The 14,985-nt window shown below is 47.8% G+C and overlaps 1 protein-coding gene across 4 annotated transcripts in view; it reads right to left on the bottom strand.

Moving 5' to 3' along the window:
• NCAM1 (neural cell adhesion molecule 1) overlaps positions 1-14,985 on the bottom strand; it is a 322,915-nt gene that overhangs the window by 12,773 nt on the left and 295,157 nt on the right. For 3 of the 4 annotated variants that reach the window (XM_062197027.1, XM_062197026.1, XM_062197025.1), the window contains exons 14-15: positions 3,984-4,108; positions 582-759 (exon numbers count right to left, since the gene is read on the bottom strand). In XM_062197027.1, the coding sequence (XP_062053011.1) occupies positions 582-759; positions 3,984-4,108 (303 nt within the window). Of the gene's footprint in view, positions 1-581; positions 763-3,983; positions 4,109-14,985 lie in introns of all 4 variants that reach the window. The other variant, XM_062197024.1, reaches the window with a different exon arrangement.

Here is a 14,985-nt window from a genome sequence, read left to right as displayed (position 1 = left end):
ATGGTGCTTTCCAGACACTTGCTCTGTTACGAGAGGTTCAATTTCAACTTTGCTTCAATTGAGAGGCCCTTGGCAGATAGGGTACACGGCTCATTGGGCACCATCTCCTCCTTCTCTTGGAGTTACCAGAGAGAAGAGAACTGGACCATGGTTGTGCAGGTAAAGCAAGCATCAGATAGAGGGCGCAAAAAACAAGTTCTGTGGTCCTAGCACGGAAAGGCAGATGGCAGACAAGGTCTCATGAAAGGATCCGTGCTCAACCAGCTTCCAAGGCGAGGCGGGAGCCAGGGCGCTGCCCATCTGTGGGGTCCCACGGACTGCTAGGTAGTTATCAGTCCTTTCAAGTTGAATGAGACAGGACCTTTTCCCCAGGATGCTTGGCCAAGCCTTCCTGGGGGTCCAGTACATCTCAACCCACTGCACAGATAGGTACAAGGCAAAACTAAGCTTTGCATGGGCAACCGATCATGAGGATGGCCGTAAGCAAGCAAGTTGTCAGGGCTGTTCAGGCACATTAGGAGGGGCAGCACTGTGCATTACTTCGCAGCGGGAAACTAACAAGGGAGCAGAAGCAGCCGTACCTGGGATGGCTGTGGGCTGGGCCGAGGTCCTGAAGACAAAATGAGCTGCCTTGGACTTCCCCTGCTGGTTCTCAGCCACCACGTAGACCTCGTACTCGGCGTTCCAGTCCAGGGACTTGAGCATGACGTGGTCACTGCCGGACGGGAGCCTGATTTCCGGTTTCCACTCGGAGGACAGCTTCTGGGAGAAATTGGCCAGAGGGACACAGGACACCAGACAGTGTTAAGACACAAATGCGGGGGACGCTGGCTGATGGGCAGAACTTAGGGGAGTCACAAACTATTGGTGCAAAAAAATCACGAAAATAAGAAACAATGGTAAGATATGGTCTGGATTCGTCATGAGTTTAGAGACTGATTCCTGAGGGTCACACAGATCAGGAGGTCAACCCTGTGTGGCTGCAAATACAAAGAGCAGTGGTGCCAGCGTAGCACTGGACCACCCCCTTCAACACCCATGCCCCCTGCAGTACTCAGGCAGACCCCGTACCCCAGGCTGCACCCTTGAGTACTGGGCACATATGCATCAGGACGACCTAGAAGAGTAATACAACAGATGTTTCTTGTGTATTTCTGTACAGCTCCCTATTCAGGTGTGTGTGTCACCTCGCTGATGTGTGAGCACTGCGCAGATTCTAGTTTTATTAAAAATAAAACCTGTTCTTTCCTGAGAACCTACTATGTGCCTGGCCTGTACTAAAGAATGTGCCGACATGTTTGCTTTGTATCCCAGTGACAAGCCTGTTGGGGAAGGGAGTGACTAGGCTCCGGCTAGATCTGACGTGGGGGATGTGAGAGAGAAGTGAGGCAACTCTGCAGACTTCCCTAAAATACAATCAAGGTTGGAGCCACACTCAGCTGGGCCCAAAGCAGCAGTCTTCCTTTCCAACAGCAGGGAGCTCAACACTCGTCTGTTGAACTGAATGGGATTTTCCTATTCCATGCAGTGTGGCCCTGTTTCTGCACCTGCAGCTGAATTGGTGAGATGTCTCGGGTGTAAATCTTGCTGTCAGGTCCAACCCAGGGATGCTCAGAGGGCCTCCAAGCAGGGATCCTCTGAGCTCAGCAGCACAGCCTGGGGCGTAAGTATAGGCAGGGAGCTAGAGTTCTGCACTCCCCCTTTTTCTCATGGAACACCCTTTCTTGTTATTACCTACAAACTCACCAATAACTTTGTACTGGGTGGGAGTTTATAAGGCTATTGTTGGCCGACTGCTTCCCTAACAAAACAACTGTGGCAAAAGGTTGGAAGACCCCCAGAAGTCCTCCAATGGCCTCACAGGTGCACAGCTCACATCTTGATAATCTTTGGTCTTTTCACAAAGGCACACGCCCCAAGGTATCTACCATGCACATAAGAAGGCATGACAAATCTGGAGGCCCGTGGCTGAAGCTGGAGGAAGAATTCTGCTACAGCAGAGCTTCTTCCAGGCAGAATGGTTGGTGGAGCCAAGGGGAAGCCTTCAGCAACGTGGCAGTGCTCATGCTGTGGCTGTGACCATCATGGGGAAATGCTAGGACGGGAACCCTCTCGTGCACAGAGTCTAATCAGGAAGCCGGGGCTATGCAGCAAGTCAGCTGGTGCAGAGGCCACCAAGTAGTTCTGCTTTAATTTTCAACAGGGAAATTGAGCTGCCTCTTTTATCTTCATTGATACACATCATTATAGATCAGACAACCAGAAGGTAAGGCACATATTTAATAAAGTAAGCGTATGGTATATAATACATAACCATAATACAGAATAATATTTATTTCTTTTTCTTTTTTTTTTCAGAATAGTAAACTGATCTTCTGAAGCAAAAGAGGATGGTTAAGGTTGTTGTGATCTAACGCATCTTGGCATTTTAGCCCTACTGTCTCTCCAGAGCAGGGCCTGCCTGGTACTGCCACCAGGGCTCTTTGGGCAAAATAACATCCGAGGTGACCTCATGCAGGAGATATTTCCAGCCTGCTCCCACATCTTAGTGGTAATTATAGTTACCATTTATAGAGGTTTCCAAGTACCAGGCACATTTTTGATGCTTTGCGTTCATTATAACGAATCCTTGCAGCGACTCAATAAACTATTTTGTTCCCATTTTACAGATGGTGAAATTGAAGTTTTGGAAGATTGGGTGATCTACTCACCATCATCTGTTCCGGATTTATGCTGGGAAGTGGGCAGGTTGGAACTGGACGTCACGTCTGGCTCTAAAACCTGTGTTCTGCCCACTGGGTCATGTTAGCATGACAATGGCCAGAAGCCGTATGGGTACTTGGGGCCACCTGCCCAGTCCTGGCATCCTACTCTGGAGTGAGGGAGCCACAGGGCCACTTATTCAGTGGGACCTCTGGGTTGGTCCGGAGGGACATTAATTGAAGTTTTCTTGCCATGTCAGCTCCCACCTTGCTTAGAAATTAAGTCGGCAGGAGGGCTGAGTGACTGCCAGGCCCGCCCACCAGCTGAGCCCTGTGCTGGACTGATGCTGCAGATACCCAGCCAGCTAAAGACCCATGCGTCTCTTCCATGGGGACTGGCTAAAGACCCATGTGTCTCTCCCATGGGGACTGGTCACCCAGCAGAGAGGAAGGATGTCAACCTACTCGAAAAAGCCTGTCTTTGGGCAATCTGAAGAAAGTACATTGCTCTCTGGTTCGTTACTCTCTACCATTTAGAAATCCGATCTGGAGGTTATTCCCAGTGCCCAGAGGCTGCCTCTAATCTCCCAGCAGTTGGGAGTCACTGGTGATGGTCAGGTGTCACTATAAACCCCATAGGAGAGAGCGATTCTCAGTTCTGGGGTTTGGGGACGAAAGGTAGAACCATGGGAATCTTAGATGGGTGGGGAACAAACCAGGAAGAAGGCGGCTTAGGGCCAGGTTCCCTGTGTGCGGGACTGGAGGGGCGGACAGCAGGGGAGAGAACTGGCCTTATTTTAGGAGCTTTGGGGCGCCTTGGGTAGAGGTAAGAGGCCCGGATTGGACTCTGGCTCCCCAAGCTGTGACTGTAGCTGTAACATGGGGGAATTGTGAGACTGACTGCTCAGGTTCCTGTGCAGAGAGCATCCCTGTAACCTCAGTGCCTACACACAGGGCCTGGCCCTCAGCACACACTTTGTCAAAGGCAGTGCTCGTTAGACAACAGCAACACCTTTGCAAAAGGTACTGGAAGATGGCAAAGTACACTTGTTGGAAAAAAAAAAAAAAACATGTCAATTGTGGTATCAGTGTGTGACTCCCACAAACTCATGGTTTTAAAATGGTCTCAGTGTGGACAGGGCCGACAAGCCACCTGCGGGACATAGGTCCTGCTGGTCCCATCTCACCCCCAGGTCTCCCGGGCTTTGCACGTTGTTCCTTTGCTCAGTTGGGAGCCAGGGCCGCGGGGCAGGGGAGGGGCTGTGGAGGGAGGTCACTCACCGCTCGGTACTTGACCAGGTAGTGTCTGATGGGGGAGCCGCCGTCGTCCTGCTTGATCAGGTTCACCTTAATAGAGTTCCCATCCTCTCCCATCTGCCCTTCGAGCTTGGGTGCACTGGGTTCCCCTGAAACAGGCAGTGAGCTCACATGAAATCCTGTCCACAGGTGGACTGCAGTCCATCAGCCTGGGGCGCAGTGGCAGGATGGGGACGGGCTCTTTTTTTATTTTCTCAGAAATGCCAATGGTTAAGAAGCCGTAAATGTGAAACTTCAGACTCAAGGTAGCGGCCTCAGACTCAGCCCAGACGGCGAGTGCCTTTTGGGTGTGTTGGAAACACCTTTCCTATTTGCACAGTCCTTGTGTCAGTTTAGCAAGCGGCATTCCCTGTCGCTCTGTCTCTGCTCCCTGCATGTCCTTTTGGCAGACTTAGTTTTTATAAACCTGTCACATCCGGAGGAACATCCTGAAATATGGGGAAATGTGCTGTGAACAGAAAACTTGAACCCATACAACTGTTTTTTAAAAAGGGTCAGTTTTTTTCTCTGGATAAATCACTTAGCCCAGGGAAGTCTGACCCCCTAATGGGAATGCATGATGCAGCATTTTTGTGAATACCTTGGACTTTATGACTTAGAATCACTTGTTTGGAAAACAACAACAACAACAACAACAATAACACATTTCCAGTTGTGATTAAACAAAGCACACCTGGCCACAGGCAAGAGACCTGTATTTGTGGCTCAGCTGAGTGAGCAATAATCCTCGCATTTTCATGTATTAGCGTAACAACCATTTAAGTCTTTTTGTGAGAGCAGACCGGACAAAATGCCTTTAGTTTTCTCAACAGAAAAATGGTTGATGCTCCCCTTTGCCAAACCCGCTAGGCTTGTAGCACTGCAAATCCATGGTTAAGAAGGAAGATGAACTTGTACGTATGTCACACACTACCAGGGCCGGGAAGGTTCCACAATCAGACCCAGACTGACTTTGAGAGAAACTATTTCGTTAGTATATGCTGAGCAATGAGGTGAGAGGCTACCTGATACAAAACGTTAAAATGAAGATGGAGCACACCTGGGGAGCCCGCACTTTCTACATCTATTCCATGACTGCAGACAGAAAACTTGGAGGCTGTAAAATGACTGCTTTCTGAGTAGGTCACCTTGGCCCACTCTGGGAAGCAGAATCACAGACATGTGTTGGGAAGGCTGGGGGAGGGCATGTCACCAGGCTGCTGGCCAAGCCATCTACGGCCTCACCACCTCATTCAGCTACTTGGGAATCTCCTCCCTGCGACACAAGGAGGAATCACAGAAGAGCATAAGCTATGAGGGTGCTTCAAGAAGTTCACAGACAATGGAAGCAAAAGAGGAGTTTATCTCGATGTAACGTAATTTTGTAATCCATGCTTAGGAGTGGACTTCAAAAAGCTCATGGAAAAAATGCAGCATCATGGAACAACTATGCATGGATTTCATATTTTTGCACCAAAATAAACCTACTTTTCAATGCCATTTTCCACGAGTGTTTTGAAGTCCCTCTGTGGAATCCTAGTACTCATACTTGTAAGGCCAGCTGCATGCATGTCACTGGGAGCCTGTTACAAAGTGGATTCTGGAACAAGATCCCTTGGTGACCCATGTATGCTTAGTTTGGGGAAGTAGTAATGAGGACTCATAAAAGTTGGAATGCTGGCTTACATAGTCTTGATGCTGGAGAGATATTTAGGAAAAGGGGTGCTTATTACTTGTTTTTGTCAATCAGTAGTTTGAGAGAAAATAAATGCAGCAATAAAGACAGGTGAGGGGTCCACATTGTGGCATAGCCAGTAAAGCCGCTGCCTGTGGTGCTGGCATCCCATATGTATGCCAGTTTGTGTCCCGGTTGCTCTACTTCCAATCCAGCTCCCAGCTACTAGCATGGGAAAAGCAGTGGAGGATTGGCCCAAGGGTTTGGGCCCCTACCAAGCACTTGTGGGAGACTGAGAAGAAGTTCCTGACTCCTGTTTCAGTTTGGCCGAGCCCCAGCCATTGTAGGAACCAGCATATGGAAGACCTCTCTCTGTGTAACTCTGACTTTAAATACATCTTTAAAAAGACAGGCAAAAATTTGTCCTGCTTTTAAGCCATGATCTAGCCACTGGCTGCACCTAATGGTTAGGCTTAGATATGTCAAGCTAAGTTGTATTTTCAAACTACTCTGGGCTCTTCTAAGTCTTTGAATTACTACTCACTCATGTCTACAACATTATAAATGCCTAGTTCTAAAAAGCAACTCAAAATGGAGTGTATTTTAAATAAGACATGAGTTTGTGGGAGCTTCACCAATGCTGAGCAAATGGAAGGTGGCACAGAAGTTGATAAATTCTATTTGACTGTCTGGAGTTACCAACTTATCTGGGCAAGCCTGGAATATACCAGGTTTTAGCACTGCGAGTTCAACATCCTGAGAAATCCTTTAGTGCCAGGCAAAGTGGACCAATCAGTAACCTTACACTGAATAGAAAGAGACATCACTCATTCTAACTTTCTGCACTTGGAATCACAGCACGACTGTGTGTCAAGTGGCCTGATGCAATGGTGTGTGGGGTGGCTTATATGCCTTAGGAAGCAGAGGAGTTTCATTTTATTTTTTTGATTTTATTTATTTATTTGAGAGGCAGAGTTATAGCCAGTGAAAGGAAGAGAGACAGAGAGAGGTTTTCCATCCGCTGGCTCACTCCTCTAATGGCCCCAATGGCCGGAGCTGGGCCAATCCGAGGCCAGGAGCCAGAAGCTTCCTCTGGATCTCCCACATGAGCCCAGGGTCCCAAGCACTTGGGCCATCCTCCACTGCTTTCCCAGGCCTTAGCGGAGTTGGATCAGAAGAGGGGCAGCCGGGACTATAACTGCACCCATATGGAATGCCAGCGCTGCAGGCAGAGGATTAACCTACTGCGCCACGGACCAGCCCCAGGAGTTTCATTTTAGGATGCATTAGTGACTCTTCCACCCTTCTCCAAGCCTTATTGGAGGAATAAAGATCAGTCCATGGAGATGTTTTGTTGTGCCCTCCTTACTATTTCCTCTCTCAATGGGGCAGTGTGAGTTTCCAATGCTGAATCAATACCATGAAACACTGTCAGAACTCTGCTTTGCCATGGCTCTGTTGCCTTGGCCAATCACTGTGTCAGTCTCCACATGTGCCGTATGGACACTAGATCAAATACTCTCTAAGGTTCCTTCCAGCTCTGTTGTCACAGTGACCCAGTGACGGTCACTGTGGTAGAGTGGACTACCATCTACGCCTTGGCTATTTCTCACAACAAAGTGGAAGACAGAACACAAAAGATAAGGCCTCCAGTCAGCTGTAGGGAGATACACCCTACAACAATCCCAAGTATCTACAAGTCCCTGAAGCACAAAGGTGCCAACTCTTTGCCTAGCAATTTTGAAAAAGTTATCTCAAAAAAGTCCTATCTTTGAAAAGAGAGCCTCCAAGTCCAAGAACACAAATCGCTCCAAGGAACCCTTGCAGAAGCCAAAGCCCTGCTGAAGGAACCCCCTTATCTTTAATTTTGCTTCAGAAAAACAAAATCACTGGGATCACCATTAAAAAATGTATCACCACCAAAAAGAAATCGTTGGGAAAAATCATTAAAAATTGTACCACAGCACTTAGTTCTAACATTTACCAAGGTTAGACCACTATAATTTGCTGCCATTTTGTCTGAGTGGCTACCATGTGACTCAGAAATGTATTATTTTCTCGTAGAAGTTAGAAGTTTCGTATTGTGTCATGTTTAGGTGTATCATCGGGAGTCTTTACCTCTGATTCATACAGCAAGTGAGTGTCTACTGGGTACCAGGTTGTAAGCGATTCAAATCTCAAAGGCAAACAGGCATTTTTATTATTTTGCCAAATGCAAAGAAAAAACTTAGCTATGGTCTATCCTTTTAAAAAAGGTGCGGAGTCCTCAGACAGCAACATAACCCTTCCAAAGGCAGTATTTGTAAAGGGTGATCATATTCCAGTGATGTCATAGAGGTCTGGTCAAACCCAGTCGAAGGACATTCAGACGTGAAGAGAGTAATTATTCAATCAACTCTCTTACCATCTGATGTTTACTCGTTCTCTTAAAGATTAGAAGTGAGGTCACAGAAACTTCCCCAAGATCTCTGTATAGAGCCATGCCTGACGGGTCCCCCTGACGGGGCTGCTGCAGAAGCAATGTGACCTTGGCATTGGGGAGGGCTCACTGCTTTCCTGACCACATTAGCAAGGAAATGCTTTAGAGGGTCCCGTTGTGCAGGGTGTTCTGAGACGGCTGCTCTGATTGAAATCATTATGGGTAATTTCAGCAAAACCAATATTGTAATTATTTGTAAATGTTGGTTTGCAATTCAGCAGTAAGTGGCAGGTTGCTCCAAGAAGACCCCTGTGGTTAGTTATACCCTTTGAGTTGAGCTGCAGGCATGAGTCAAATTCTACCCGCCCCCTCCATATTTTATGTAAAGACTGAAACAGTGGTACCTTAAAAATAAACCCTGCCAATAGCAAATACGCCATCATGGGCAGTTCTGGTATGCTGCAGTAAAATGTAATCCATGAACACAAGGGAAAAAGAGCCAACCATAGAGAGGCCACACACAGTCACATCCATCACAGGCAGGTCCTTGGGAGCCCCCCCCCCCCCCTTAGAAGCCATAATTGGAAGTGTATTTCTGGCCGTGCGGATTACAGGTTCTTGGTAATTATTGGGCTACTGTGCCCTCAACTCGGAGTCAACTTCGTGCCCTTCCTCTCATCAGCAGAAGCCCTGGGGTTAGGAAACTGCTGGAAATCCGAATTCCACAACAAAAATGACACAAGCCTGGGGCATCTGGAGAGCCTGTGTGAGTCTCGGAGGGAAGAGAGCTCTCTGCTTCTCCCTCAAGCAAGGCCAAGCACCAAGAGTTGAATCTTGGGAATGAAACGTCGAGGTGCCGGGCAGGTACCCTGTTTTCTCTCCAGTGTTTTCTCTCCAGTCATTCCTTTTCAGCATCAGCACAACGTCTCTGGCATCTGAGTATACATTAGTGATGGATGTGGGGCTTGCATTAAAACCCGTTATTATTCAATAGGATTTGGCATTACAAATACTGCTCATTTTATTTATCCTGTCTCCTTTGGTTGATGGTTTCTTGTAAGCAATTTGAAACTTGTGTATACCTTTTTACTATTAACTTCTAAAATGTCTCAAATGGATGACTTAGCTATTCAGACATGAAGTCTATTCGATTTTTCCAACTCAGAAACATTCAATCACATCGGGACATTGGAAGTTTGGTGCTTTGGGGATTAGACTGCCTTAAGGGGCAGGAGGCAGAGGTACTGAGCCACAAATTCTCCTGGCTACAGAGCTCTTGGTCCCAGTGTCACACAAAGGTATCAAATATGAGCCATGCTACATACACCCCTGGATTCTCAAAATGCCCCCGATGCCTCTTTTGGTAACGACCTGGCTAGGCTAGGATGCCAGGGGTCTCTCAGTCCCACAGAACGGCCTGGTACTGCAAGGATGGGTATCAATTTCTCCTCAAGCATTGCTCCCCGGCAGTGTGCCTTTTCTCTTGAGCTCTTTCCTGTCCAGTGTGGAGGATCTGATTATGTCTACACATCCTGACTCTGCCGGTGTGGATGCAGAACAGGTGTGTGGGCAGTGTGGGCAGGGGCGTGGCCAGTCCCCGGGGATTTTAGAGAAAGGATGCTTTACTTTATCCGTTGGGGCTGAGCTGGTGAAGGACTTGGTCCCCAACTCGTTTTCAGCACCAGTTCCCCTAGGAACCAGGAATGGGAGTGTGCCTGTCGAGGCTGGGGTGGCAAACGGCAACAGAAAGTACAAAGGAAACAGCAACAAATGAGCTCTGACAGACTGAGCCACAAAAATACCAATCCCCTTCTCACGGGTGTCGTGAAAACACCAACAGATTAATTGATCAATTATCTCTGCTTCATCATCCCAAAAAGAAATATGAGCGTGAAGGTATAGCCTGTGGTTCTGGGGCTGATCCAGGCTGAGGAAGTTACGGCAGAAATAACTATCACCAGCAATTAACTCGGCTCCTGCCTCCTCGGCCACAAACGGAGCTGCTGCACGTCTCCCACACTATTTCACGGCCCTGCGACTGCTTATGAAGAAGAATGAGGCTGCTGGGACATTTCAGCCCTCACACTGGGAACCCTAGGGGGAACCGGCAGCTTCTGCGGCCAGCAGCGGCTCTCGGGCCCTGCCTACACAGGATTCGGGTGGATACACTTCACTGCCTCCTCTTCAGCCCCTTCTCGCTGCCTACCCTGGGAACCGCCAGTGCAGGGAACCCTTCGAAATACAGGCAATCCGAGCAGAAACCCTGGTGGCAAGCGTGTGTCGACCTGCCAGACACGGTGGTCATCCAGACACACAGCTGTAAAAAATAAAGGAGGGGGTGGAAGGGGTGGTTAGTGATGTTTTCGATCTAAGAAGGAAGAGTGGGTGTTAAAGAGTTTAGTTCATCAGAATCAGCACTTCCTAGTACGAGTCAGTGTCAGTAGCTAAAGAAAAAAAAAAAGATCATTATGAATGGAGGTGGGAGGGAGCCATGCTCAAACATGCAGCATCGTGACACAGGGGGGCTTCTCGTCACACACATGCTGGGGGAGGGAGTCCCATCTACACAGAGTCCTCATAGCTCCGGAGAGTCACTGGAAGATGCCCTGCCGTCCTGGGACAGGTGCCTCGGTTCATGGGTCACAGGCTCCTGCACAGGACAGGCTCAGGAGTCCAGCCACCCTGGGGGGCGGGGGCGGGCAGTACCCAAGCCGGTTAACCTCCCCTCTTCTCCAGATTGGGCTTGCTTCTTTCAGGGCTGGCCAGCTGAACTCGGGTGGCTGCAGCATCTGGTGCATGTTCAGCACACCGTAGGCAATTTCTTGATGGGTGGAGGGAGTAGGGGCTGGGCAGAGACCCTGCATTTCATCCCCCGTTGGGTACACAAGCCACTGATGGGACCAGGATTCCCAGCTTGGATAAGCCGTTCTAATTTAGGCCCAATTCCCCTTAAATCTTTACTAATGTCCAGGGAAAAGAGGCAATCACCATCCCTAACTAAGCTTTCTTTCTCTCCCCCATAAATTTTATTTGCTTTAACCTCTCTGTTCCCTTCGATTTTATTATCCAAGACCATTGCTGTGGTTTGTGGCTCACCTGAGTAGCAAGGCTGAGCCTGTAGTCAGAGAGGGAGGTACTGGCATGGCTGGGGACATGGTTTGATGAGGGGGAGGTCGCAGTTTTGGAATTCCTGGGGAGTTTTTAAAGTACTGGCCACGTGTTTTGTACTGCCGGCCCAGACCACGGCTGAGCTGTATTTCCAGGGCAAGTGTAGGAAACATCTTCAGACAGATAGCCTAAAATGTTGGGAAGAGGCAGCTCTTAGAGTGAATTAGCTTCCACCTTGTTAATGTGGTCCCTGCTTCATTCCAAAGTATAGCATTGCATAGAAATGACCAGACTTGTTTTTAAAAACAGCTGAATGTGTTGCATAGGCAACATCCGGCATCTGCTCACATTTAATACTTCATGCCACTGAGCAGTCCCCACAAGTCTGAAAAAAGAGGCTGCACCTGCACCTGCTCAGCCTTATGAAGCCACAAAATTGTGGATGGGGCTTGAAGTCAGGGGATCTCAGGCTCCCGGTATTCTCCATCCTACAGCCTGCGAGAGCTCATTTATTTTAAGAGAGGTCACATTCCCACTTTGCTTCATGCAACATCTCTTTTTGGAAACAAGGGCAGACATAGGCCAGTCCGGGAGTCTGGCTGTAAATGGGACTCAACTGGGGGCAAAGCAGAAGTCCTTGGAGATGGGGAATGTGGAGGGTGAATGAGAGGGAACACACACAGGGCAGGCACAAAACAAAAGGACAGAGCAGAGACACAGAACATGCGAGACAAGCTATTGCCGGTTTTGTTCGAGTGGATGTCGCCCAATCAGCTCTCGGGGAAGTGAGGCCCTACGGGGCAGCCCTGCATGCATGGGCACCCTGGGCAGTTACTGGTGTTAGTTCTCCTCTGTGTTCGCTGCAGCCCCTGTGTGTCCCAGGCGTGAGGTGAAGCCACAAATTCAGCCAGGAAGAAGGGAATGCATAGACTCCCTGGAGGCAGGGTCTGGACAGGGATCTGATTTCAGTGGGGGAAGCCTTGAGCAGCCACTTCCTTAAGTGAGAAATGTCTTAACAAGGTTGTGACAGTCACAATATTAACTAATTATTTTGTCACCGCTAGCCACTCAATTAGGCTACAATTTTATTTTCTTTGCTGCGAGGGTCAATCCTGTGCTTCTTGATTACACGGAGACCTCCATCAAGGTAATTGCCAAGTGACTTTGGCTCTTTCCCCCCCCCTCTCTGGGGGAGGGCCACTCTGGAGAAGTGGCACCTCAGTCATCACAACCACAGTGCGGTAATCCAAATTCTTATCTCAGAAAGTCCTTAATTTGCATGACTGTTTTGAAGCACTCTCATTGGCTTTGAACAAAAAAAGACCTCTGCAATTGACATGTTTCTCTGTAGCATTTCAAGGTTGTAAACATTGTCCTGGGCGCCTGACTCATATTAGCGCGCTGAGGTTTTTAGAACCATAGGAGTAAGTTAAGTAATGATGCTCTCAAGGTCATGTACAATATACCTTTCCGGGAAGTAAGCTTTATGAACTGTCAGGTAAAAACATCAGGTGATTTTGTTGTGGGGAGCCATCAGCCTGACCAAATTTCTAGAAGCCAAACATTAAACCAAAGGCTGCCATGATATCAACAATCGTCATGTCCAGGCTGCAAGGAATGATGAACTCTGCATGGGAACTGGGAACAAGAGGAAATCTCTCAAATGGCTTTGCTTGGGAAATCCGTGACAGGAAGAAATGAGTGAGCCCTGGGTGTCAGGTTGTGGGCCCAGATTTATTTCACTAATCAGAACAAAGAGCTTTACCTTCTGTTCATCAGCGTGGACGACATCGTCAGCACCATGCAAGCCACATGACAAAGTCACATGATACGCACGCACATGATTGGTTGAAAGGAAAGTGGAGGAGGTCACATGGAAAATACAAAAAAATTAAAAACTGATGTAAACAATGGGCAGGGAGAGAAATCAACAACAAAATCACAGACTAAATAAAAGGAGAAATCAAATTAAATTAGCAGCATATATAGAAAACACTGGGAGCACAGTAAAACTGCCCGGAAATAGAAGAATAATAAATCATAAAGGGCCTTTGGTTAACAACACCAAAAAGCATTAGCTACAGCTGCAACATTGCATTATTAATCCACAACCAAGGAGCACGGGCACTCGTTTGGAAATGGGGAGATATTTCTGTTGGGACCCAGATGTCAAAGCCAATCCAGGAAGACTGTTAAAGGAAAAGATAAAACAACAAAAAAAAAAGCAAGTTATTATTCACAGATTCCAGAAATGTCTCCGCATCCTTGGGAAACAAAGGCAATGAAACACAACGCGGTTCATCGAGGAACAGTCTGAGCTTAGCGAAGCGTGGATTGTGCACCCTGGAAGAACAAAAGATTCCATTAAATTAAGAGAATTCATGTCATGTTTCTTCCAGCGTAACAGGGAGAGACAGCCTGAGCTGACGGGGGCAGGGTGCATGCAGGGGTGGTGGCCTTGAGGATCTTCTCCAGCTTGCCCAGCCACACACCTACGGTGATCCCAGGACCCACGATGAGACTCCCTGAAGTCTAAGCGTAAAGGAAGAGGCCAGTGTAGACTGGGGGCTAAGTTTCCCTCTGATAGTTCCCACAGAGGCTGGGTCCACAGGAAACCACAGAAGCAGCCCGCAGCAGTTTGACATTAGACAGGGTGAGGCCACTTAGGGGGCAAAGTGAATTATCTTTATCCTGCATTGACAAGAAATGATATTTACAATGAAAGTGAATTTTCTTATTTGGCATCACCTATGTTCCTTTTAGCCCTACACTGTTATGTAGATTCACACCCGTGGCCAGATGACCTTGACTTTTAAAGGGCATTTTCGCTTTCCCACCTCTATTCTCCTAGGCCAGCAGACGCTTTGGTTTTTGCCAGCTGAGGCTAAGGGGAAGAATGGCAGAGAGGTAAAAACCCCTTCCTGCCTGAAGCACATTGCTGCTGAAAAATAATTAGAGACAAGAGTTTTAACCAAGTGGACCAAGATCCCTTGGCACTGTGAGATGTGTCTGACATTTACACAAGTTCTGGAACATTCCTATCGGGGTGTCCTGCATATATACAACTGTGATTTTATTTTAGGACACTTTTAGTCGCGATACATGGATCAACACACACACAAGCACACACACACACAAAACTAACAGATGACTTTCAACCCCAGATTGACAACTGAAGGAGTTTTGCATGCTCGTAGCTACTTTGCTACTAGTTCCACTGCAATCCACACGTGCTACATTTTATCTTCCTGGTTGAGGAGTATGTTCATGCTAGCTACAGGCTGCTGCCCAACTGTGACTGCCTTTTCTTTTTCTCAGTATTCATTAGGAGTCACAATTTGGGTCAGTAGTCAAGTGGTTCAAAATAAAAAAGACTCAAACTTTCCCCCTTGAGATGCCACAATAATGCATTTGATCTGTGATGTTTAAAAATTAAAACACATCGGGGGAGGAACACCTCATTCTCCCTTCAGGAAGAACCTGCAAACGAGGCCGTGTTTCCCTGACAGAGAAGACCAGCCTAAAGCGAGACATCTGAAAATGCACCTTGGGTGCAAATGCCTCCTGTAGATTTTGCCATCCTGCACCCAGCTGAAAAATCAGAGGAGCCACACTGTGGAAGGAAGGGTTCTGTTAACTGTGGTCCTTTTCCAAATGCAAAATAACTCCATCATCTGGATTAAACCCGTGTGAGCGCAGCTCATCATCACCGATTCTGCTCTGTTGACAAAATGAAACCTCAAAAGCATCAGGAATTAAAATTCATCGCAGCACACACATGGCAG

This window comes from Lepus europaeus, chromosome 7, assembly GCF_033115175.1.
Source record: "Lepus europaeus isolate LE1 chromosome 7, mLepTim1.pri, whole genome shotgun sequence".
Lineage (NCBI taxonomy): Eukaryota > Metazoa > Chordata > Mammalia > Lagomorpha > Leporidae > Lepus > Lepus europaeus.
The sequence above is the reverse complement of the archived record's forward strand: the minus strand, read 5'-3'. Positions and strand labels throughout refer to the sequence as shown.